This window comes from Pyrus communis, chromosome 9 (assembly GCF_041283825.1).
Source record: "Pyrus communis isolate YQ-2024b chromosome 9, ASM4128382v1, whole genome shotgun sequence".
Taxonomy (NCBI): domain Eukaryota; kingdom Viridiplantae; phylum Streptophyta; class Magnoliopsida; order Rosales; family Rosaceae; genus Pyrus; species Pyrus communis.
In genome coordinates, this window is record NC_142573.1 from 880577 (window position 1) to 904019 (window position 23443).

Sequence of the window (23443 nt, forward strand, 5' to 3'; positions counted from 1 at the left end):
GGGGTACAACCAAAGTGGACGTCACGCCTTTGCTAATTATCCAACAATATCACGTTACTGTGACTTATTAGGCATTGGGCTGATACGATTTGAGTGGTTATGAGTGTAGGTTGACAAGTTTGCATCTGCTGTTTTTCTTCATGTATTTGTGGCTTTGGGTTGTTCACATAACTTTATGTCTGGATCAGAGACTGACCGGCCTGTCTGCATGAAATAAATAAAGGAAAAATCCTCGTGGGAGTAGAATCAGGTTGACAAGGCCGTACGCAGTGCCCAGAACAAGAAAGTCAAAGGGAGCTTTTATTGGGCCCGGTATGCCGAAAACTTTCGTTAGTTTCGGTAAAAACTGCCGAAAGAACTAGTTAATTTCGGTAGAAAGGTACAGGGAATTTTTTTTATATCCGGTAGACTGAGGCACAAAATCTTTCCCAATGACGTCTTAGTTATCTATTCTTCAAAAATTTGTATCAATGCGCCAAGGAATGTGGAAGATGTTGGAGTTGGGTTTTTGAAGATTTGGAGGGAGGGCGCGACAGGTGACTATGGTGCACGAACGAGGGTTTGGCAGGAGTGATGGTTGGGGGAAATGTTTTTTTTTTTTTTTTTTCAACAGTAGTTATTTTTTTTGTAACAAAGAGTATTCATATGATGCTAAAACTGTTGTTGGCAAATCTTGACGGCCTTTACTACATTATTGGGCTGATTTCTTAATAATAACAATTATATTGGATTCGATGTGATATTGAGAAGCCAACAATTCATTACAAAACTTGCTTCTTGAAAAATATGATTCAAATGAGATCAACTCGAAAGAGCACGCCAACTTCATAATGTTTTTTAACGACAGTGCCCAGCTAGTGAGAAACCATGATCGACATATTCCTTGTTGCATTCAGTTGGTCCAACATTTCTGCAATATATCATACATATTTTGAACTTATGAAATCATACATCTTTGCTTCTTGATTTTTGGTTCTAGTATTTTTTTTTCTTCTATACAAATCAAGGAGCTTCAAAGTGAAACGTTTCCTGGACAGATTATAAGGAGTGCACAAGAACCTATAATTATGCCAATCTCCTTATTAGTTATAGGAGTTGGATGAGGAGCATAATCTGATCTTCCCCATGATTGCAGTATCACATCGTTTTTTTTTTTTTTGTTTTTTTAATTTTAATATGAGCGATACCGGGGGAGGGGAGAATCAAACGCGGGATCTCTGATGTGGTGGATGAACGTTCTTGACCACCTAAGCTACAAACCGTTGCACAATCCTTCAGTGCAGCATGGCGTTTATCACATATGACTTGAAATCTATTGATGCAAGCAGTTTTTTCATTTACTCAAGTTAAAACAACAAACCATGCTATAAATTAAAAGAGAGAATAAAACGAGAAACAGATACAAGCTATGAAACTTACGGATCTTCTTCTATGTTAGTGAGTTTGCAAGGACCAAACTCTTCACATCAAAGTCAAATCAAGCTACTGAAATAACAGGAGGATGCTTGAAACTTTGCTGCTGCCTGTTAACTGGGGTTTTCACAGACAATCGTGAAGCACCAAAACAGAAATACTGTCTCCTCGACCTCCTATTAAGCGAGCCTTGTTTCGCCAAATTCGGTGGTTCGTCATCAGCTACTTCATTCGACCAAGACGGTCCTGCAATGTCAGTTTCCATGCAAACGCTTTTCTGAATATCTAGAGAGGTAGGTGAAGAAATTGAGGATGATTTCGAAAATGAACTAGACCGAGAACGACCTGGCACAGTTATGTACGGAATTGCCTGCATTACGCCACGCCTTATGCCACAAGCAAGCCTCTTTTTCGCTGATGGACTTGACTGGTTGCTCCTCACAGAAAGTGTCCGTTTGTTGCTGGGAACTGATGAGACTGATGGCCTCGAAAATCTCTGTCGAAGCGGGGTTGGAGCTGCATCATCTGAGCTTTTGTTGCATATTTTGATAGACTCTACTGATCCCAAATCAACCGATTTCTTGAACCTTTCGTGCTTTTTCGGTTTCATTTGTGGCCAGCCTACGACACGTTTTAGTTGTGCTGCTGCATTATTTACAGAACCAGGTTTTTTAGTAGCGAATGAGCTGCCGTTATTTTCAGCAGTTGGATACGGACTGATCAGTTCGGGTGGAGATGAATTGATTCCTATGCTACGGCGATCGGCAGTAGCATCTGTTACATTTTCAATGCCAGTATACAAGAAGATTTCCGTGTCAGAGATTCTAAATGATGTTCCGGGACTACCTCCATCGCCTTGCATCTTCAAGCGCGAAGCAATCGCTTTTCTTGCATTGTAATCCTGACAACCAAATATTCCCCCAGCCGAAATCAACTGCCTGATTAGTATATCAGATGATGCCGAACGAGGCCATTGCCTAAGGTAATCAAGCGCTGTCATGCCATCCACATCGCGGGCGTTCACATCAATCGATTGCACAATCATCAGGAGTTGGACTAAATCGGAATGCACATCCCCAATGATTGCTGCGTGAAGGGCAGTCCGTCCTTCGTTGTTTTTAGCATTGATGATGTGTTCGATATTGAAAGCTTTCTCGCACACCAGTTGCTTCAGAAGCTGAATTTGTCTGTCCAGTCTTCGGAAGGCAGGACTTTGGAAGCCGGATATAGCCTTGTGGAGAAACGTTTCTCCGGAGTTGTTTCGTGCAGAAATAGACGACGGAGATGCGAATATAAGCGCTTCAGCTGCGGCTAGTTGGCCCCTTGAAGCTGCAACATGTAATGCTGTGTCGCCTTGGAGATCAGTGGAGTTTATGATATCAAAGGATGCTACAAGATACTTCACTACCTACATGAAAGAAAAGATTGGTTGATTCAGGGAAAATGGGAGGTGATAAACATTGAAAACAAAGACAACGCAAGTCTAGTTAAACTCAAAAAAGGAAAATTAACAAGGAGAAATCTAAAAAATGTGGAATTACAAATGGATTTGCTTTCTAAGTAAATCCATAACAAGAGTGAATTGAACTTTGGAATAATAATATGAATCAGTCATCTAGCATTAGTCCTGTTACAGAGGAGACATTCAGACAGTTGATAGGACAATGATATCGTGTCGATATATATCATTGCCGCCAACAAATTATACTGATATGTTACTATGCATTTTGACAATATCGATACAGATCCGTTCTTGCATAAAATAACATATGCATCGAACAAAAATGTAACAAGAATGCCTTGAGAATTTATGTTAAGAATTTCGTTTATAGTTGTTTTCACTATAAGCAAAATGTTAATCAAAACAACCTAATTTTCTCTTCATGCTAAAATTTATGATTTTCGACAATATATATGGATCAATGCATCTATTCCACACAGAGAATTTATGCATCCAACATATATGGTAACAAGAATAACTTAAGAATTTCCCTTTAGTTGTTTCATTAAAAACAACTCAAAATAAAATGATCATCAAACCGACCTTAATCATCACTTTACGCTAAATTTTTATGATTAAAGTCATCATCCACACCAACAATTGTTACCAGGAAGCACTTGACTGATTAAGCTGATACATCCTTGTAAAAGTGTAAAAAAAGAAAGCACTTTGGAAAGGCAAAAAAAGAAGATTGAATCTCTGGAAAAGCAGTTTTAACAAAAGTGGGAAGCTTCTCACCTCTACCCGCCCTTTCCCAGCCGCTGCATGTAGCACAGTTGATCCCTGAATATCCCTATAAGCCAAAACATCCTCACAATCCGAAAGAAGCTCCTTCAAAACACTCAAATTTCCGCCTCTTGCCGCCGCATGAACCGCCCTGTTAACCATCTCCCGTTTATAAACACAAGGAATTTCCCCAATGTGCTCTTCCAGCTCTCCACCACTCCCCGTCATAAACCTCGGCGAAACTGCAAAGTCAAAAAGCAGCCTGAAAATATCAACATTCTTGCTCCTCGCAGCAGCATATAAAATATCAGTCACCCCGTATTCTCCTTCCCCGAAAACAAGCAGAGGGTTTCTCTCGAGCAGTTCTTGGACAAAACCAAGCTCCCCGGCGGAGGCAGCAGTGTACATAAGCCAACCGCCGTATCCAGCCCTTATGAGAGAGTTTGGTTTTCCTTTCTTGGACTCGCATTCGTGGAAGAGCTTTCGCGCAACGCGCAAACGACACTTGGCTACATCATCATACTGAGCTTCGTCGTCCCACACTGCCTCGAGGCGGCGAATACGGCGGAGAGATGTGAGCTTGATGAGGTGGTTGCCGTCTATGCGGAGAAGCTCTCGAACCAAATCGTAGTGGCCGTTGGCGGCTGCGTAATCAATCGGAGACGCGTACCACCATTGGTCTCCGGTACTTTCCCACCGGAGAGGAAAATACGTAGGAGGCATCTTCTTGCAAAGGTAAGAGAAACAAGAAAGAGCAACAATATTTTCCAGAAATAGTTGATATAAAATTAAAACATGCGATACAATTCAAGCTAGCATGAAAAATTTGTACATGGAACCGGGAACAGAATACGATTCAGAATTTGCAATCAGTTTTTCTTCTTTTCTCGTCGTTGATTTATTAACGGAATTAAGGCAACTAACAACCAAAAATTGAGTGAGAAAGAGATGAAGAAATGAAGGAAGATTTAAAGCAGTTGATCAACTACCAGCTATAACAGAGGGACATCAACTAATAGCAAGGGGAATTATTTAAATTTTTTTTAAGGGTAGATGGCAAGTTTAGAGCGATGATATGAATAATTAATAATATCAAGAAGATATGGGATGGGAAACAACAATCATGGCTAACACAAATGGAAGACAGAAAAAGGCAGAGTCCACCTTCTCGGATGAATTAAAGTTGTAGTGAAAAATAATGTAACAGCTTTAAGGACGATCGCAGAATATTTTCGAAAGATAAGGAAGGCGAGGCAGAAGATTAAGAAAATGTTAGGTATTTATATGATGCAATAGTTAATAATTGGATATATTTTTTAATGATTTGATAAGGAATTAGTCATTAATTACTACGTCATATATTTTATAAAATATGATTAGAAAAATGATCTCCTTAGTATTATTCGCGATTAATATATGACAAGTATGCACATATATTTTTAAGTGAACATAGAATGTTTGAAGGGAAACAAGGCTAACTTGATCGACCTAATAGCCACTGTAACAACAAATCTGTGAATGCGACAAGCATGAGAAGCAACAAAACGAATGCAACTAGAACTCCAAAACTAAAAGAACTTTAATTCTACAAACTAGAAAAAGAATTACAAGAACACTAAATTAGGTACTATAAGAGCACTAAATCTTATTACATACATACAGCTTTTTTTTTTTTTTTTTTTTTTGGTTAAACGATAGATTTTGTTAGATTAGTCACTAATGAGATTTGAACCCACGCCGTCATACAAGAGTTTAACATATTTCCATCACTGTAGTAAAGAGTCACTTACATACATACAGCTTATAATCTGTTTAGTTTCATATGATTTTACATTTTACTATAAATTCATAATGCATATTTCATCTTAGCATAGTGTGTGAGAGAGAATTAGTTTTGGGTTTTTCATGGTTGACTGGCGGGTAACTAATAAACCCTTCCCGGCACAATAAATTATCCTGAGGTGAAATGTGATTCCTTTTGTACTGAGAAAGTTAGAGATAATGATGGGGTGCTGTAAAGAGAGTGAGAGAGATTAAATTTACCGACATTGGTTGGAGTAATGATAGAGGAGAGGACTCTTGGCAGTGGGTTGAAAGATTTTTACGTCAGGAGTGATGCAGAGTGCTTTTGGTAGCGGGTTGAAAGATTTTTACGTCACGAGTTAAAAGGCTGAAAATGCAGAGTTCTTTTGGAGTTAGAGCTTTGGAGATAGTCTGTCTTAATTAACGATTAATTTGAACCCTATTTGATAATTTTTTTAGTTTTTAAGAAATCAATTACTAACTAGTTAAAAAAAAATAATGAAATAATTATCAAACATTCTTTTATTATAATGAGGGCGACATTTGACCGAATAATCTACTTTCTTGTCTTAATGAACTACTTAATCATAGATAAGACTGTTGATGTTGAAAGATGCCTGAAGATCTCAAGAATAATAGTCTAATATTATGATTTTAATAACAAGATAATTAACTAGGGAAAGAAAATATCAGAATAGTTTTAGGCATTTGATCAACTTGAAAAGAAGTTGAATTTTCCAGTAGTTTAATACTTGGGATGGACGGTGTGGCTGGCTGCTTAATCCACAATCCAACGTCTAAAGTTCCGGCGGTGCAATTCCATGTCACCCACAACTTTTGACGTTAATAAAGTTATTACTTGCAATATTAAAACCTTAACCAACCGACTAATTCTTGATAATTTTGCAGAAGTAAGAAGATAGTCATACCGGTCAAAGTAGATATGCTTCTTAGTGGTATAGATATACTCTTCAATTGTGAACTCACATTCGAATCATTCTCTTAATATTTTGGATTAAGTTAAAGTAGATCATCGTTTATATTAAGAAAAGAGAGTTTGATTTCTTTGTCCTATTTTTCTTTTATTTCCTGTAGAACAAAAAGTGTCCGTTTTTATGTGGTTTATAAGCATACTTACATGCTTAACTACCACGTGAGTTTCTTGAAGTTTACTCAAATATCATCCAAATCACTACCAAAGCACGCGGAATGCTAAATAACAATACCTAAGAGGAGTCGAAGATCCTAGTTGTGATTGTTAATCATTCCCAGAGATGCTAAGAGTATACACGAGCAACTAAGCAAAGAATACATGTAAGGTGAACTATGTTGCCTGTTTACTTGGAGAGAAACTAACCCACAACACGAATATGAAGCTGGGGGGTATAACATAATATCTCATTCCTCATTCGTCTGAATGCAGTACCTGTCCATCACCCGAAGGTGAAGCTGTATGACACTGGGTTACGCCAGTAAAGGCTAGTGTTTTGTGTGATGTTATATAATTCTTCTCTGGCGTAACCCAGAGTCGTATAACTTCACTTTCGGGTGATGGGGCCTACCATGTTTCTTCACTGGTGTAACCCAATGTCGTACAGCTTCATCTTTGGGTGATGGACAAGTATTGCCTTCGGGCGGCTATGATACCCCTAGTTGGGTATACACTTGATTGATATATGACATTTATGGGTTTTGCCTTCGGGCGTATCGATACCACATTCAGAGATAATTTTATTGCTACAAACATTTTTAGAGTTTCAAAAAAGCCTATATGTAGTATATATATGAGTTTCAAAATAAGGGGTTATTATGTTAAAAAAGAAAATGTATTTTCGTATTATTAGTATTAGTATAAATTATGGTCCACTCACCTTTCGTTTTTGCGCCCCCTCAGGAGTTAGAAGCGAGGCATTTGACACGATCCCGACATAAGGGCATTTCCGCATAGGTATGCTTGAATCTTTGGTATTCTTTTGGTTAGTTGTATGCTTTGAACATGATTCGGTATTGGTGTTGTTCTTTCTAATAACATATTTTTACTTGTATGCATGTTTAAAATGGCTTCGTCACCCTCGAGTATCGGTTGGCACGTGTCTATCAGGGTTGGGACGTGTTAGTTTGCTCATTGACGACAATATTTCAAACCAGTTACTAATTAGACATTATCATGCACATTAACTGTCTTGTAAAATAATATATCATTGGCTTGAGATACCATCACATATCTTCATATTACATGAAATTTCTTCTCATCAGGTTGACACTACAGAAACTCCATATGCAACTCCGCACTCAGTCTGACTGGAACACACATAACTGATAACTGTAGCTAAAACAAAAGTAGAATCAAAATGGGGTGTCCATGTGAGAGGGAGGCAGCTTTTTTAACTTTTGGAGTAGATCAACATTCAAAAGCTATATATGATAGAGAGGGGGTGGGTAAAGGTAAGGGGTTACTCACTTTTTAACAACAATAATGCATGCTTGCATGTGACATGTCATATATTAGTCCCCTTTCAACTTTTCCATCACCTCCAGGATTCCTTCGTAGCTTTGATTTTTTCTGTGCTTCGTTCTGCATGCAGTCCAATCCACCAGTAGTCTCTTTCTTTGCTTTAAAATAAGATTGGTGAAACCCTAAATCTTCACATGGGATATACTGCATAAAGAAAAGCATATGATAATTCGATGGTCTCCATTTTAACACAACAGCGACTTAATGCTCAGCTGCATGCAGCTTATATCCCCAATAATATTGGAGTAGTGGACTCTAACCCTAAGGCACTACCGCTATATGTACCATTATCAGTAGCACTATCATTATCGTAGATTCATGCATGATCTAGAAAATATACAAACTTACAGATCTAGAGGGACCACCATCACCATGAATACTTAAAGATAAGCATATATATAAGTGACAACAGGTGCGATCATATATAAAGTTCCTGTTTCATACAAGTGATATATATTCAAGTTCTACTTATGATCGATCCCACCTATTTTGACAAATGAAATCTACGACTATAGTTACAAGATTGAGTGAACTTTCAATGTGTGACATCTCTTTACATACCTTCATGACAACAAATGCCCCTCCAAGTTGACCTAAGAACAGAGAAAAAATGAAAGCATGAACACTTTTGCGAAGGAAAGTGTGCAATGAAGAAAAAGTGTGCGGCAACGTGAATCGATTGGAAGATCGAATGTCAGCCACCCAACCATTGTTAAGTTGGGTGGTCAGGCCTAATTAAGGACGACAGTAGTAGGACAGGAGATGGTGCTTTGCCTCCCACCACCACCAGCAGTAGTAACTCCACCACCAACAATTATGATCGATAAATTATTATATTAACAATCTTCTCAAAAGTATATGGACCCTGCAATGATTCTATCAAATTATATTAAAGCGTATATGTCCTGCGAATCTGCACATTAACATGTAATTAACTCAGGGATAATATAACCATTTCATTCTACCTTCATATGTCATCACTTGAATTCAAATAGGAACCAACACCATCAACAAAGTTTTATCTCATTAAGTGGGATCGACTACATGAGTTCTAGAACGTCATAGCGTTTTGTTTTGCGTCACGTCTTCCGTTAGCTCCAAGTACTCCATGTATTCTCTTAAAACCTCTTTCCAAGTCTTTTTATGTCTTCCTCTAATTGTTTTGCTCTAAGCGATTTGTCTCATATTTGTATTTTCTAACCCGAGCATCTGAAGATCTTTATTTCACATGACCAAACCACCTTAACTGATTTTCTCTCATCTCATCTCCATAGTTTTTTCTTCAAATAGTAACCAAATTACGATTTACAACATCTTAATCTTTTTTCTTCTTAAGAAAAGCCATGGTGATGCGTCTACACAAACAAGACAAATGCCATAATTCCACTTAGTTAATTAGGATTTTAATTGATGACAAACAAACTACATAGAATGCTGAGATTCTCTCACCGTTGAATCACTGTAATCAACGATTTAAAACCTAAATTTAAAGATATTTGAACCTTTTGTTTTGTTAATTTTTCTTTTATCTAAATCTAAACTACATATTAATACAATCATCTTTGTCAACCAAACAAGGGTGAAAGAATATTTAACAAAACAAAATTTTGCTATTTTTTTGTTTAAGCTTCACGTACATGTGATTTTAACATCTCTAATTTTAAAAAATAAAAAAATAAACACTAAATATACATTTTAGCATCTCTATATTTTTCACTTATTTTAATACTTTTGGGCTTAAATATTCTATTAAATATGCACTTGTTGCTCAATAAATCGTAAATCCACTTCCAAATACATTATAATGTATACTTAATGCTCATGGAAAATATTTCAAGAAAATAAAAAAAATTTCATTTTTTTACAGAAAAAAGGTGGACTTAACATTCACGGTTTTCGGCCGGTTTTGGAAATTTGCACATAAATCACTATTCAATCTTTTTATTTTCACCTTGGTCTCATTGTGAAGTTTTGAAAATTGAGCTGAGAGTTTCCGTTGAGATTCTTGAGTGTAGAACTCCATTTGACAATGTTTTGGGCCTCACTACTATGATTTTCACTTATTTTTTTAGTTTTTGGCTAAAATATTCTACTAAATATACATTTGTTGCTCAATAATACATAAAACGGTGTCTGAATTCCTTAACAGTTTAACTTAATGCTCAGGAAAAATATTTTACAAAAATAAAAAATTTGCATTTTTGTGCACGCCAAAACGACGCGGGCTCTGTGGATGCAAAAATGGGCGGGCTTCTAGCACGCAAAAGGATGCGGACACCTCACATGTAGAACAAGGGGAACCCAGGCACACAAGATGAGGCAGACTCCACGCATGCAGAACAAGGCGAACTCCCAGGTACTCCGAAAACATGGCTTTATGGCACCCTCAAGAATTTGAAACTTTTAGTACATTTTTGTTAATTTTTCTTTTATTTCTCTTACCACTACAACAAACTATGATATTCATGTTCTTCAAAGTATATTTTTCTGTGCAAAATCTTTTATAATCCGTGCAAAATCTTTTTTGTTAATTTTTCTTTTATCTAAATCTAAACTACATATTAATAGAATCATCTTTGTCAACCAAACGAGGGTGAAAGAATATTTAACAAAACCAAATGAGTCGTCTCTTTATTTCTATTCCTCGATTTCCTTTTGATTTATTCAATTTGAAAGCTCAAAAAAATGTAAAAGAAAAAAAGTGTGAAAATCACTTCCTGTATTTGTAAACCTATAATAGATCCCCCTTCTTCATCTTTTTTTTCAGTCAAACCATAGATTTTGTTTGATTAGATGTTGGATTAACCACATACAGAGTTTGAAGCCCCTTTCACTTTGCATACATCCAATATTCTTGATTGAAGTCGGTTAAATTAGGTTTTTTTTTCCTCCATGCAAAGGGAAGGAGCTATTATCGGCACTCAAGATTAAAAAAAGAATAAAAAAGTGAATGATTTTGAAGCGCTAAACAGATAAAAGACAATCTCCTTAATGCGGCCCAATACTATTAAGAATGTTCAGCCCAAAATAAATTTATTGATGGGCTGATGGGTTTAGGCCCGTTGTCCAAACAAAAATAAAAGCGTGGGCCCATTTCGTAGTTTTCCTCCTGCCCAAGTAGTTAGGGGTTTATAACAAAAATCACATAAACCCTACTCTCCCACTCCGCAAAAACCCATTTCCCTTCCCTCGAATCCTCGTCGTCACCAAGATGGGAAGCAACCAAGCTGCCGTGTCCTTCCTCACCAACGTCGCGCGCGCCGCCTTCGGCCTCGGCGTCGGCGCCACCGTTGTCAACTCCGCGCTCTACACCGTCGACGGCGGCCAGCGCGCCGTCCTCTTCGACCGATTCCGCGGAGTCATCGACGACACTGTCGGCGAGGGGACCCACTTCCTGGTCCCATGGCTCCAGAAGCCCTACATCTTTGACATCCGCACCCGGCCCCACACCTTCTCCTCCATCTCCGGCACCAAGGATCTCCAGATGGTGAATCTCACCCTTCGGGTCCTCTCGCGCCCCGAGGTCGCTCGCCTCCCTCAGATCTTCAAAACCCTAGGGCTCGAGTACGACGAGAAGGTCCTCCCCTCCATCGGCAATGAGGTCCTCAAGGCCGTGGTGGCGCAATTCAACGCCGATCAGCTCCTCACCGAGCGTCCCCACGTGTCGGCGCTGGTGCGCGAGAGCCTGATTCGCCGCGCCAAGGATTTCAACATCGTTCTGGATGACGTGGCGATCACGCACTTGTCGTACGGGCTGGAGTTCTCGCGCGCCGTGGAGGCGAAGCAGGTGGCTCAGCAGGAGGCGGAGCGGTCCAAGTTTGTGGTGGCCAAGACTGAGCAGGAGAGACGTGCTGCGATTATCCGGGCACAGGGTGAGAGCGAGGCTGCGAAGCTCATCTCTGATGCGACTGCTTCGGCGGGTATGGGACTGATCGAGCTCAGGAGGATCGAGGCTTCCAGGGAGGTTGCTAACACGCTTGCCAGATCGCCCAATGTGTCTTACCTGCCTGGTGGGAAGAACATGCTCTTTGGACTTAACCCTCGCTGATGGTAATTTCTCATTTCACTGCTTCTTTTGTGTTTGATTTGCTTCCTATTTTACTGTTACATTGATTTGGTAATTCATTGGTGTTGTTGAATTCTTATTCTGCATCTGTATGGGATCATATCTGTAATCTATGTATATATTCGGAAGTACGATTAAACCATTTTAGAGTACAGACAATCCCTCATTGAAACCAAAAACAATTGGAAAGAGTTGTGCTCATTAGCATCCTAAGAGTTTGGGTTTTCGGCACTAAGAGAGCTAATTCATCAAGTTTGCTAGGCTCAGCTATATCATTTTGCTAAGTTTTGGCGGAATGTTTTTGGTTCCCTTTTGTTCTGAATTTCAAGGGAGTTTGAACTTTGAAGGATTGAGTTATGGTGCTGCTTGAATGATAGCATGATACCACATTGGGCGAGGCTGCACATTGTACGCTTCTTACCATTATATACACAAGATACATACTAGGAATTCAGATAGTTCTGTTGAAAATTTTTGGTTTTACAATAGTTGATTCCTTTGTGTTTTGTAGTTTTTAACGTTTAGGTATACTTATCGTGCATATAATGTCTAGTTAACCTGATTTTGGGATGGAATGAAGTGGCAATTATTGATTATTTTAAGCTACAGATCTCTATGACGACGATTGAGGAAATTGGAAAGTGAAGAGTAATTTCAATGTATAGCGCAAGTAATGTGTGCTTGATCTTATGAATGAAAGGCCTAATTTTGATTTCTGTGGTTGTTGCCTACATACATGAGAAATATGAATGAGTTTCATTTTATGTTTTTGTTCCGCCTCTTATGTATCATGATTCATGATAGAATAATTGAATCCATATGGGATTCTTTTTATGCCTCTACACCATTTAATATCAAAAGACCTCATTCCGTCAATTTCGTCCTATCGTTTTCACAATATGAAATAAGGGCATTAAGCTTTCCTATTTGATAAGCAATTGTATCGGTTTTCTTTGCAGGGTTCCAGGACATGGCATAACAAGAAGACCGGTCCGCGAATACACCGAAGTCTTGAGTGGTTTATTTCTAGAGTAATTTTTTTGTCTTTACGGGGAAGGCGGGTGTCTTGAACTTATTTAGAATGAGAGATAAGGTTTAGGAAAGTGCCATGGACATTGCGTTGATAATGCATTTCCGACTAAGTTCACCTGGATGGTTAGTACTTGAATATAATTTGGTGCACTTTTGTTCATATGTTGCTGTGCAGGAGGATGTGTTATCCAAAATTTTGCACCTATTTCAATTGCTTTTTCTCGCTATCTGTTTCTTTATTTTGCTTTCATATCAATATGGCTGGGCGTGTCGTTTATATATTCTTGCGCCTCGGCTTGGTAACGCTTGGGCTTGACATTAGTACATGACGCATAGAAAGCGAGATGAAAGCCAGTCGAGGTGCGTTGTTCCTCTTGTTTTGATATTTCTGCATCTTTCATTTTCTTCTTCTTTTGGTTTGGAAAATACTGTTTAGATTGGAAGTAAAGATGCAGTTAATTGCACGGCGCAGGCACAATATCGACAAGCTGTTGGATCACATTTTGACATCTATAACTTTGCAATATTGATCGTCTCGATTGCATGTCTGCATTTTCTTAACATGTTGATTGTATTTTGACACCTATAACTTTGCAAGATTGATTGTCTCGATTGCATGTCTGCACTTTCGCGACAATATGTTGATCCCATTTTTGAAACTATCCAGAAGGATCCTCGCCAGATCCTCTTTGTGAGGATCCTAGGGATCCTCCAACCATATTCGTTCATCGTACATCGTGCAATCAGAAATCATTGTAAATTTTTATATTTAAAATTGAAAATAAACAGTACTTGACAAAATCGTGCAATCAGAAATCATTGTAAATTTTTATATTTAAAATTGAAAATAAACAGTACTTGACAAAAACTAACCGCACGATGTATGATGAACGAATGTGATTGGAGGATTCGTAGAATCCTCACAAAGAGAATCCGGCGAGGATCCTCACTCGAAAACTATAACTTTCCAATATTGATTGTCTCGTCTGCATGACTGCATTTTTGCGACAATATGTGATCGCATTTTGACAACTACAACTTTGCAATATTGATCGTCTCGATTGCATTGCATGTTTGCATTTTTGCGACAATACGTTGATCACATTTTAACAACTATAACTTTGCAGTATTGGTTGTCTCGATTGCATGTCTCTAAACTGCATCTCAAGTTAAAATGTCGTGCCAATTTTGAGTACTCGGGATGTCTAAACCCCGTACAATGACCATCCCCAAAACTAAAACTAAAGCTTCTAACACTCTTGGAACCAATCCCCTACATAACTTATCACCCGCAGAGATGATCGATTATTCCGAAAACAAGCTTAAGCTGCCCTGCCTCCTAATTAATCCCGAGAAATGGTCGAGTCGTCTATTTAACCGAGGCAATGTGACGGATCAAGTCAATAACTCGTGAGCTGCAACAAACCAGACCATGTTTAGATTGACTTTTTGGAGCGCAGATAATAGATTTCGTTTGGAATTTATAATGAAGTAAAGAAACTGTACGGAAATAACCTGTAGCCCCACTCGTTGTCATACCAAGACACAAGCTTCACAAAGTTGTCGTTCAAAGCAATACCAGCCTTGGCATCGAAAATGCTCGACCTGTTGCATAATTTCCAAATACATATGATCAACTAATAAAACACAGAGCAACAACTGCGAATAAATTGTCGAAAATTCTCACCGGTTATCACCCACAAAGTCCGTCGACACCACATCTTCGTCCGTGTATCCAAGGATTCCCTTCAGGCTTCCCTCTGATTCTTTCCTACAAAACACAACGGAGTCAAGAAATATAGGACCATGCCAGTTATACCATCAATTCAAAGTCCCGTAGCGAAGAGAAGAATGTCTACGATGTTTACTTGATGGCATTTTTGATCTCATCGTAAGTGGCCTTCTTCTCAAGTCTCACTGTGAGATCAACCACCGAAACATCCACCGTGGGAACACGGAATGCCATTCCCGTCAACTTCCCGTTCAATGCAGGCAGCACTTTCCCCACGGCCTACAAAATCAAACACCGCAGCGAATGGAAAGCATGGTTTAAGAAGAAATATCTGTCAAGTATCAAACAATGTATCATCATCGAATCAATACCTTGGCAGCTCCAGTACTGCTGGGAATGATGTTGGTAGCAGCAGCTCTGCCACCTCTCCAGTCTTTCATTGACGGTCCATCAACAGTCTTTTGGGTGGCTGCACAACGTTGAGAAAAACCGGTGAGCATTGAACGATCGATTACAAATACGTATACACGTATACACACGCACACTCACCAGTAATAGAATGGACGGTAGTCATAAGACCCTCCACAATACCAAACTTGTCATGGATAACCTGTCAAGATGAGAAGCTTAGCAGTTCATCACCAAATTAATTAGTTTTTCATAATGGTTTTGACTGAAGCAACATAGACTTAGGGCCGAATTGCTTTTGCTCATAATCGCTTGTGCTAGAAGTGCTTTCATTAGAAACACATTTAAAATCTTATTAAAAATCTAAGTGCTTTGGCAGACACTTTTCAAACAAAACCACCCTCGTATGATCCAAATATACTTCTAACTTTTTCTACATTACGTAATCAAAAGCGTTTTTGGTTGTCATAGAATGCCTTTATTTCAAAATCAGTCCCAAAAGTATCCCTAAGAAATTGAGGACTAGATACCTTTGCCAATGGGGCAAGACAGTTGGTAGTGCAGCTGGCGTTGGAGACAATGTCAAGATCCGGCTTGTACTCCTTCTCATTGACACCCACAACAAACATTGGGGCATCCTTACTTGGGGCAGAAATGATAACCTTCTTTGCACCACCCTTTAAGTGCAGAGAGGCTTTTTCCTTATCGGTAAAAACTCCGGTGGACTCGACCACAAATTCCGCACCAGCTTCCCCCCACGGGATCTGTTCGGGATCCCTAAAAGCAAAAACTTTGACGGGCTTGTCACCAAAGAGAAGGGTCTTATCATCCTTAACCTTAAACTCGTGGTGCTTCCATTGCCCGTGAACAGTGTCGTACTTAAACATGTAGCTCTGCATGCATGCAACATTTAAACTATTACGTACTAGTATTGCGATATTCGGGCTTTATCCAGAATCATTTCGTTCATGTTTCGCTCCAATTTTACGTTAAAAGCAAAACACATCCCGTAACTATAAAATGATCACTGAACAATGTACAAACGTATATTAATTTGGTTACATTATACTTACCATGTATTCGACGTTGATGAAGGGATCGTTGACAGCGACGAGCTCAATGTCGTCTCTCTGGAGAGCAACCCTGGCCACCAAGCGGCCGATCCTTCCGAATCCTTCACCAGATGGACATCAAATCAACACCGTCGATGGTTAAATGGTGATCATATCATAAATACTAAATAGCAAGCAATACAAAAATAAACACAAGAAGATACCATTGATGCCTATCTTGATCTTGGACATGATGAGTAATTTGTTTTGCTTAAAACGTCAAGAGAGTGAGAGTGAAAGGACCTGTAAGTGTGAACAAGGGAGTGTGAGAGTGTGAGTGCTATTTATAGGCTTGAATTCTCCGTTTTCGATTCATATTTGTCGACGTCGGAAACCAGTGCTGACATGGATGTCAGAGGTGGCGACGTCGCCGTTCTTTTCGAGAAAGATGAACAGAGTTGAATTGGTAAAAACGTAAAAAAAGAACTAGTAAATGTTGGCTTGTTTTCGTAAGCAGTTCAGTTACAGAGGATTACTGACTGCAATGACCACTTGGTGAGGGAAGCAGTTACAAAGAAGCTGTATAAAGCACTCTCCCTTCCTGAAACAGATTAGAAACTCGCATGTCCAAGTGGGTTCGGACGAGTAATGCGATACTTACAATATATTTCATATCACGTTTATACAACCTCTCAGATAGAGATAGGGCCCTCCAACATATGTGTGTCCCGTCTCTATTAAAGAGGTGGTAAAAACGCAGTAGGACACTATCCAACTTTCACTCGAGGTGGCCTAAAAGATTCGGTGAAAAACCGTCGAAATTCAACTGGACCTCAATTGGATCATTTCTCAGTTAATTGTAATCTTAATTTTCTGCACAATTCCAATCGTTGGAATACATTACGGAGGTAACTTAAGAAGGATGTCTTTTAACTTTCTTAAGAACATCGTTAACATAGAAAGACTGAATTCGCTTTGGGTGTGTTGAGTTCGTAATTGTTTCAACCTTACAAAATCCAAACCCAAACCAAAAATCTAAAGAAAGGTAAATGTTTCGTTGACCTTCCAACCCATCCAACCTGCCGAGTTGCCCACAAATTTAAATAAATGAAATTGTTCCAAAATCCATATAACTTAAAAGACATTCATATGCCAAAGAAAATTACTCTACAAGATCATCAAATGTTGAGGTTTACATGAACAAAATCTTGATCTATGAAGATACTCGGTGTAGCCGATTAACCTATGCATCGTTGTCAACCTTCATTGTAGATATTCCCTGATTTTTCATCATTTTATCAATGATTTTCTTCAGTGCAGGTGCACTCACCCCACATTTCTGATCAACAAAACAAGATCTACCTTCTTCGGCAGCCTTACAAAGCTGCGGGTCCAACGGTACCTTCCCCAGAAAAGCCACCCCCATTTCCCCACACATTCTTTCAGCTCCACCGCGACTACTATCAAACACATCGGTGAAAGCTACTATGTTTGAGAATTCAGGCAATCTCTCTTTCAGCTGCTCCCTAGCCCATTCCGTGACATCTATTTGCTCAGCGGTCTCTGTCATCCTCAAAAATTTGAAATCCATAACTGGCTGGGACAAACCACTCATGTTTTCAACAACCCCAAGGACCTGAACTCCGACTTTCTTGCAGAAGCTTACTTCTTTCCGAACATCAATCATGGAGACCTGTTGTGGAGTGGTGACTATGACTGCACCATCTATTGAGCCAGCATCAAGGTATTGGACAATTGAAATATGCTCATCCGAGGTTCCAGGAGGAGCATCCACTATCAGGAAATCAAGCTCACCCCAATAAACATCCTTCAAGAATTGCTTAATGAGTGCATTTTTGCGCGGCCCCCTCCATATAACAGCGTCATCAGAATCCGGAAGCATAAAGCCAATTGACATGACCCCAAGGTTTTGCTCAACATAGACAGGAGACCAGCCAAGGTTGCTCTGGTGGATTTCTTGGCCCTCTAGGCCGAGCATCTTTGGGATGCTTGGGCCACAAATATCGATGTCAAGAAGTCCCACCTGGTAGTCCATAGCTGCTAGTGCAAATGCAAGTTGGGCAGAGAATGTGCTCTTGCCAACTCCACCTTTTCCTGATAAAACCAGTATCTTATGCTTTACAGTGGCCATCCTTTCTGCAATTGCAACGACGTCTGTACCAAAATAATATACAAACCATCAAGACAAAAACACATCGTTCTTGAAGTCATAGATAAGATATAGTATTGTAAAGAGGAAAACGAACTCGCGCAGTCACACAAAGGATGAAAATCAAAGGCGGGTTAGTGATACTGTATACACTCACATCAATTGGATGCCTTGCAACGATTACCTAATAAAATTCTGAAATAAAGGTTGCAACCAAACCCAACTAGAGACAATTGAATCGTAAAGGTCCATACTTTGATCAAACATTCGGTTAACATACACCAATTGCTCGAATACTTGCGACAACAAAATCACAATACCTAAGGAAAGCAAGGTTCCGAAAGAAAACTTATAGTCTCTGTTCTTCAAAATTCATGAAATTAACCATGATCATGATTAAAAAAATTCATGAAATTAACATAAAAGCATCCACTTTGGCTTGTTCTTCAAAATTTTAATCACAGTTAGACAAATCACAGCAAGAGGAGGAATAATTTACGGTGATCACAGGTTAAAATTAACTAAAAAATAACAGTTGAAAGCTGCAGATAAAGGAACAAAAAGCACAGAGCTTTAGGAGCAAGAGAGAGAAAGGAAACCTGGGTCGGGGCCCTTGGGAGCAGTAGCACAAATCTGCTGGTTCGGGCATCCTTCGCAGGCGTCGGATTTTCCAGCCGAATCGGATTGCGGACCCGGGCAATCTAAAACCGGTAGTATTAGCATCCCACAAAAATTAAACCATAAGAATTCCGATGAAGAAGAAATTAATGAAAGGCTCAAGAGAATTAGCAAGAAAGGGCTTACGTTCGTTGGCGTCTTCGGGAATTTCACCGTTCTCCATAACTGACGATTTTCCGACCGACCTGGCTTCTTCTTTCTCACGTAAGTGTAGAGAGTCGGAGAGATATGAAAGAGTTTGAACCCGGTTTAGGTCAAACAAAATATCAATTTGAATTGCTCGACACGGAGTCGGTCTAGGAAAAACCAACCCTACCGACCCAGTTGTTGAAGCAATTTTTTAGTACTGCTGTAATGTTATTTTTCTACGCTTGTAAGTAAAAATTGTTAAATTCTATTTTCGTTAAAAATGAATTTGAACAAGTTTCATTATAAAACTTTGCTCATCCTATTTTTCTTAATATAAATAATATCGTTGCAAAAAATTGTGAAGCTTAGCCAAATTTTATCACAAATATTCCCTGCGTTTTCCGAAACTCATCACTAACGTGTCAGAAAAAGAAATGTCGCAAAAGATGACCAAGGAAATGGCTAACAGAAAGCAGCACTCGAAATACGATCTGCCCTCCGAGTTCCCATACATTCTTATTTTCTTCTATTTGTATGATTACGGTTAAATTATATCAACATTTTAAATAAAATAAATATAAAATACTGACGTAGTTTAATCGTGATCACACAAAATAAAAAATAATAAAAATGTATGAGAATTGGAGGGCAGAGAAGCCGGGTCCCTCGAAAAAAGATGGAACTTTTTATGGACACAAGTGTTATTTATTGATCATTGTTTTAAGACAACACTACATCTGTGTTATCTTCCCAAAGAGGAAAAGAAAAACAGTAAATATGTAGGCTTTCAACTGAATTAATACCACACATTCCACCATCACACAAACATCCTTCGAAATCCAACACTTCGGTCATCCAACTGGAGCATCCTACCGGCTGCGGGTGTGGCACGGGTAGTATTTTGTGGCTCCGTCCATCTCTGCCATGACTTTCTGCTTGTCACTACACGGCTGCTGCTCTTCACCTGCACCCATAAAATTTCTCAACTTTGAAGATGAAATCTGCTTCGACTAACAATCGACAGCTACTAACACCCACTGCTTCAACTTTCCGACATCTTTTCTTCATTGCCCTTCGGTAAGTCTCCGGGATGGAACCAAACACGGAATGAGCTATAACATCTTCAGAATAAACTTCTGGATCTCTTATATGTTCCTTCTTGTTTCTTTTTTTATTTCTTCTTTTCCAATCAACCTTGCTTGCGTAGCCCCCTCTCCTCCTCACAGTTTTCACTTTTTTCTAATTTTTTTATTTTCAATTTCGTTTCCCGGGAGATATCTCTAGCTTCACAAGCTGCAGCCTCCTCATGATAATACAAATCCTTACTGCAGAAACAAAGCATGCACTAACCAGCTTCTGCCCACTTTTGAACCCCCAAACCTTGTAGATTCAAATCCACAACCAACAGCAAACGAATACTTGATGTCTTTCTCTTAGCCAACAAGGCAAAATTGGTACCTGTTCTCCTGACAGAATATGGCGCACTTGGGAGCGCCCTTTTCTCCATGCTTCTCTTGACAGTTGAGTAGGCTCTCCAAACAATGCAAGCAAAGCAAGTCTAGACAAAATGTCTCCTCATAATCGCAGTCTTTAAGGCAGCACCCGCAACTAATACAGCGAGCTATGCAGAGCGTGCAAGCCCTGCACTTCTGATCAGCAGGTTGTTTCCCTTGGCAACTCTTTGCAGGGCAATCATAAACTAAACTAAGTCTCTGGCACCTGGGGCATGCTTCGATGTCGATGGGACAATCATCATCACAAGAGCCATACGACAATCCACCATTAAAAAATCGAGGTTTCGGGGCTCTAGGCTGGACATGGTTATCTGTGGCAAGCAAGAATTTCAACTCTTCGAACTGCTTGTCTGTTATACCAGAGAGACCACCAATTCTTAACTGCTTTATTCCGGGGTTGCCTGCAGACTTCAAGGTCCTTATGTTTAACAAGATGCACTCGACACTGATTTTAAGACATCCGGGAACACTTAACTGCACAGGATAAAAAGTGTACATATGTAAGTTTGATGCGCAAGAAATGTTTTTCACAGAAATTAAATAGGGGAAAGTAGCCCCAAGGATCATATGTAACTTCAGAACATTTTATCCCAAGCGAAAGCAACATAAAAGCATTTTCTTTTAAATGTCACTGAACAATAGAGAGGTATCCTGTTATACAAAATCGTAATCAGAAACACAAGCAGGAATGTCGAAAATACAGAAGTTCAAAAACTCACCCTTGTCAACCTCGGGTTGCTGTCAAACACACCCTGCAGCCCACCATCAGTGATCTTTACACAATGCACTAGACCCAAGGTTTGAAGTGTGCCTTGAGCCCTGGTTGTTAGTTTTACAAGAACATCATCGGTGATGCGCTCATTCAACGGCCAATCAATGACAATACTCCTCCATGGAAGAGGGTCACTTCTAACTGCATTACGAAAAGACTTGCAAACCCCTTCAACCGACAGAAGGTCCTTAACACCAAGAAAACGCAATGCATAAAACATAGCATCATGCGGAGCACTCGCCTCACTCTCGGGACACATGTTGCCACAACCTTGTATTTCCTTAGTTCCAACCTGCAGTTGCTTAGCTTCATCAAAAACATCTAAGTCCCCCACATAGCTAAAACTCAGAAACTCCTCCACGCTGTCATCCAATGCAAAACCTCCATCATTGATCCCGAACCCATCAAAGCTGTCATATGGGATTGATACTCCATCAAATTTCAGGTCACAAACTTCCGGCTGATACCACACAGCGCTATTCCAAATCCAATTCAGACCGGCAAACAATCCGCCATCAACCATCTTTGCCTTTCCTTCATCCCACCCAGAGCTACAAGATTCATAATTTGGTTCGAAACCTTGAAACCAACCAGTGATCGCCGTAAACGTAGACCTAATCTCCATTCCAAAAGGATCGACAGGCAACCGATCCACAATATCATCAGCAGAACGGTCACAATAACCACCCAATTTGCTCTTACAATGGGCATTCTTCAAATCCAAATTGGAACTCCAAGAACTTGACGGTTCATCATACATACCATCCAAATCCTTTTCCTTGAATTGATCCATCACATACCCATTAGGGTACTTAACAGAAGAACACGAACTATGCTCCGAGGACGGATACGCAGGCAAGATTGAGTCACGAGAGAGATTCAAAGCCATCCCTTTCAGCCAAGAGATAGAGTATAAACAGAAATTTAAACCAAGAAGCCTGGTTTTTCTTGAACACAAGGTAAAAGTTCCATACCCAAGAGGCAAAAAAAAACTAGATTGGAAACAAAAAGCACCTGGATTTCTGAATTATATGAAAAACCCAACTTTCTCACAGGCCGATTCCAGAAGAAAAAGCAAAAAGTTCACAAATTTTATCCGACTTACGAGTACCAATCAAGCTGAATTCAGAGAAACCCTAGTGGGAATTGGGAATTAGGAATTCAGAGAAACAAAATCCTAATGTGGGCAGATTGAAACGGATACAGAGATTAAAAGGAGAAAGATTGAAATTTACCGAATCAGATACGGAAGAGGAAAAGCAGTCTGACCCAACGATGCAAGCAACCGACCTACCAATCAACCAGCGCAATGCAGAAGGAGGTAGAGAGAGAAAGGAGGAAAACCAAAGTGGAGGAGGAGAAGGAGAAGGAGAGGGAGGGAGGGAGGTAACAGAATTTGGAAGGTGAGAGAGGAGATATAACAAATTAACAATAGAGCGTGCGTGCCAAAATTAGGGCGCGCAGAGAGTGTGAGAGCAGGGAAGGTTGGGAAAAAGACGCGTGGATAGAGAGAGAGAGAGAGGGAGAGAGAGAGGGAGAGAGAGAGGAGTAGCCGGTGACAAGTCTTCCACCTGGAATCGTTTAAACTTTCACCAACGCCAACAACGACCTTCCCTCCCCCGCCACCCTTTTTACATCGACAAGGTTCCAGATTCCTCGTTACCCTTCCAAGGGTTTAATTAAGTTCCATGAGATTTTTTTCGGTACAGTTTAGATGTGTTTTAAAACAGTTAAAATGCTTGTATTTATATAAAATAAAATAAAAAATATTTATAATGATTTTTTATCAATAATTTATGACGTTTGACTTTTTTCAATATGTATTTTAAATGTTTCACAACGTGCTTCTAATAAAAGCATTTTTTAGGTGAAAGTGATTTTTGAAGAAGCACTCTCAAATGTTTTACGACGTACTTCTAATAAAAGTGTTCT

At 39.4% G+C, this 23443-nt stretch overlaps 5 protein-coding genes across 6 annotated transcripts; 1 reads left to right on the forward strand and 4 right to left on the reverse strand.

Moving 5' to 3' along the window:
• Window positions 1-770: 770 nt before the first annotated feature.
• LOC137740279 (uncharacterized) lies at window positions 771-4890 on the reverse strand. Of its 2 annotated transcripts, XR_015966947.1 has the most exons (3): window positions 3653-4890; window positions 1420-2821; window positions 771-1312 (listed from the first exon to the last, which is right to left on the reverse strand). XR_015966947.1 is itself a non-coding variant. In XM_068480131.2 (2 exons), exons 1-2 carry the CDS (start codon window positions 4361-4363, stop codon window positions 1478-1480), a joined length of 2055 nt encoding a protein of 684 aa, XP_068336232.2. In that variant the 5' UTR covers window positions 4364-4507; the 3' UTR covers window positions 1316-1477. The 2 variants fall into 2 exon arrangements, 1 of the variants encoding a protein (XP_068336232.2); XM_068480131.2 differs by lacking the exon at window positions 771-1312 and having other exon boundaries at window positions 1316-2821; window positions 3653-4507.
• A 6210-nt stretch (window positions 4891-11100) lies between these two features.
• On the forward strand, window positions 11101-13216 carry LOC137739114 (prohibitin-3, mitochondrial). Its single transcript, XM_068478607.2, has 2 exons — window positions 11101-12008; window positions 12984-13216. Exon 1 carries the CDS (start codon window positions 11170-11172, stop codon window positions 12004-12006), a length of 837 nt encoding a protein of 278 aa, XP_068334708.1. The 5' UTR covers window positions 11101-11169; the 3' UTR covers window positions 12007-12008; window positions 12984-13216.
• An 830-nt stretch (window positions 13217-14046) lies between these two features.
• On the reverse strand, window positions 14047-16573 carry LOC137740328 (glyceraldehyde-3-phosphate dehydrogenase, cytosolic-like). The gene is made up of 9 exons (XM_068480187.2): window positions 16473-16573; window positions 16270-16370; window positions 15727-16089; window positions 15338-15398; window positions 15160-15257; window positions 14925-15067; window positions 14744-14827; window positions 14572-14661; window positions 14047-14471 (listed from the first exon to the last, which is right to left on the reverse strand). The coding sequence occupies exons 1-9, from the start codon at window positions 16498-16500 to the stop codon at window positions 14426-14428; spliced, it is 1014 nt and encodes a 337-aa protein (XP_068336288.2). The 5' UTR covers window positions 16501-16573; the 3' UTR covers window positions 14047-14425.
• A 727-nt stretch (window positions 16574-17300) lies between these two features.
• On the reverse strand, window positions 17301-19583 carry LOC137739584 (cytosolic Fe-S cluster assembly factor NBP35). The gene is made up of 3 exons (XM_068479206.2): window positions 19223-19583; window positions 19018-19119; window positions 17301-18423 (listed from the first exon to the last, which is right to left on the reverse strand). The coding sequence occupies exons 1-3, from the start codon at window positions 19257-19259 to the stop codon at window positions 17492-17494; spliced, it is 1071 nt and encodes a 356-aa protein (XP_068335307.2). The 5' UTR covers window positions 19260-19583; the 3' UTR covers window positions 17301-17491.
• Window positions 19584-19908: 325 nt separating this feature from the next.
• Window positions 19909-23160, reverse strand: LOC137740118 (F-box protein SKIP14-like). The gene is made up of 2 exons (XM_068479926.2): window positions 21459-23160; window positions 19909-21213 (listed from the first exon to the last, which is right to left on the reverse strand). Exons 1-2 carry the CDS (start codon window positions 22398-22400, stop codon window positions 20659-20661), a joined length of 1497 nt encoding a protein of 498 aa, XP_068336027.2. The 5' UTR covers window positions 22401-23160; the 3' UTR covers window positions 19909-20658.
• Window positions 23161-23443: the final 283 nt, after the last annotated feature.

What these genes read in the sequence shown, in the direction of transcription:
- LOC137740279 (XM_068480131.2), bottom strand. Translation starts at nt 4,363, where the DNA reads ATGCCTCCTACGTATTTTCCTCTCCGGTGGGAAAGTACCGGAGACCAA. An exon ending in CTGGGAAAGGGCGGGTAGAG is followed by an intron (nt 2,822 to 3,652) that starts GTGAGAAGCTTC and finishes TCTTTCATGTAG; the next exon opens with GTAGTGAAGTATCTTGTAGC.
- LOC137739114 (XM_068478607.2), top strand. Translation starts at nt 11,170, where the DNA reads ATGGGAAGCAACCAAGCTGCCGTGTCCTTCCTCACCAACGTCGCGCGC.
- LOC137740328 (XM_068480187.2), bottom strand. Translation starts at nt 16,500, where the DNA reads ATGTCCAAGATCAAGATAGGCATCAATG. An exon ending in GTCTTGCCCCATTGGCAAAG is followed by an intron (nt 15,399 to 15,726) that starts GTATCTAGTCCT and finishes TCATCTTGACAG; the next exon opens with GTTATCCATGACAAGTTTGG. An exon ending in TACCGTCCATTCTATTACTG is followed by an intron (nt 15,258 to 15,337) that starts GTGAGTGTGCGT and finishes AACGTTGTGCAG; the next exon opens with CCACCCAAAAGACTGTTGAT.
- LOC137739584 (XM_068479206.2), bottom strand. Translation starts at nt 19,259, where the DNA reads ATGGAGAACGGTGAAATTCCCGAAGACGCCAACGAAC. An exon ending in TCCCGAAGACGCCAACGAAC is followed by an intron (nt 19,120 to 19,222) that starts GTAAGCCCTTTC and finishes TACCGGTTTTAG; the next exon opens with ATTGCCCGGGTCCGCAATCC. An exon ending in TCCCAAGGGCCCCGACCCAG is followed by an intron (nt 18,424 to 19,017) that starts GTTTCCTTTCTC and finishes ATTTTGGTACAG; the next exon opens with ACGTCGTTGCAATTGCAGAA.
- LOC137740118 (XM_068479926.2), bottom strand. Translation starts at nt 22,400, where the DNA reads ATGGCTTTGAATCTCTCTCGTGACTCAATCTTGCCTGCGTATCCGTCC. An exon ending in GCAACCCGAGGTTGACAAGG is followed by an intron (nt 21,214 to 21,458) that starts GTGAGTTTTTGA and finishes TATCCTGTGCAG; the next exon opens with TTAAGTGTTCCCGGATGTCT.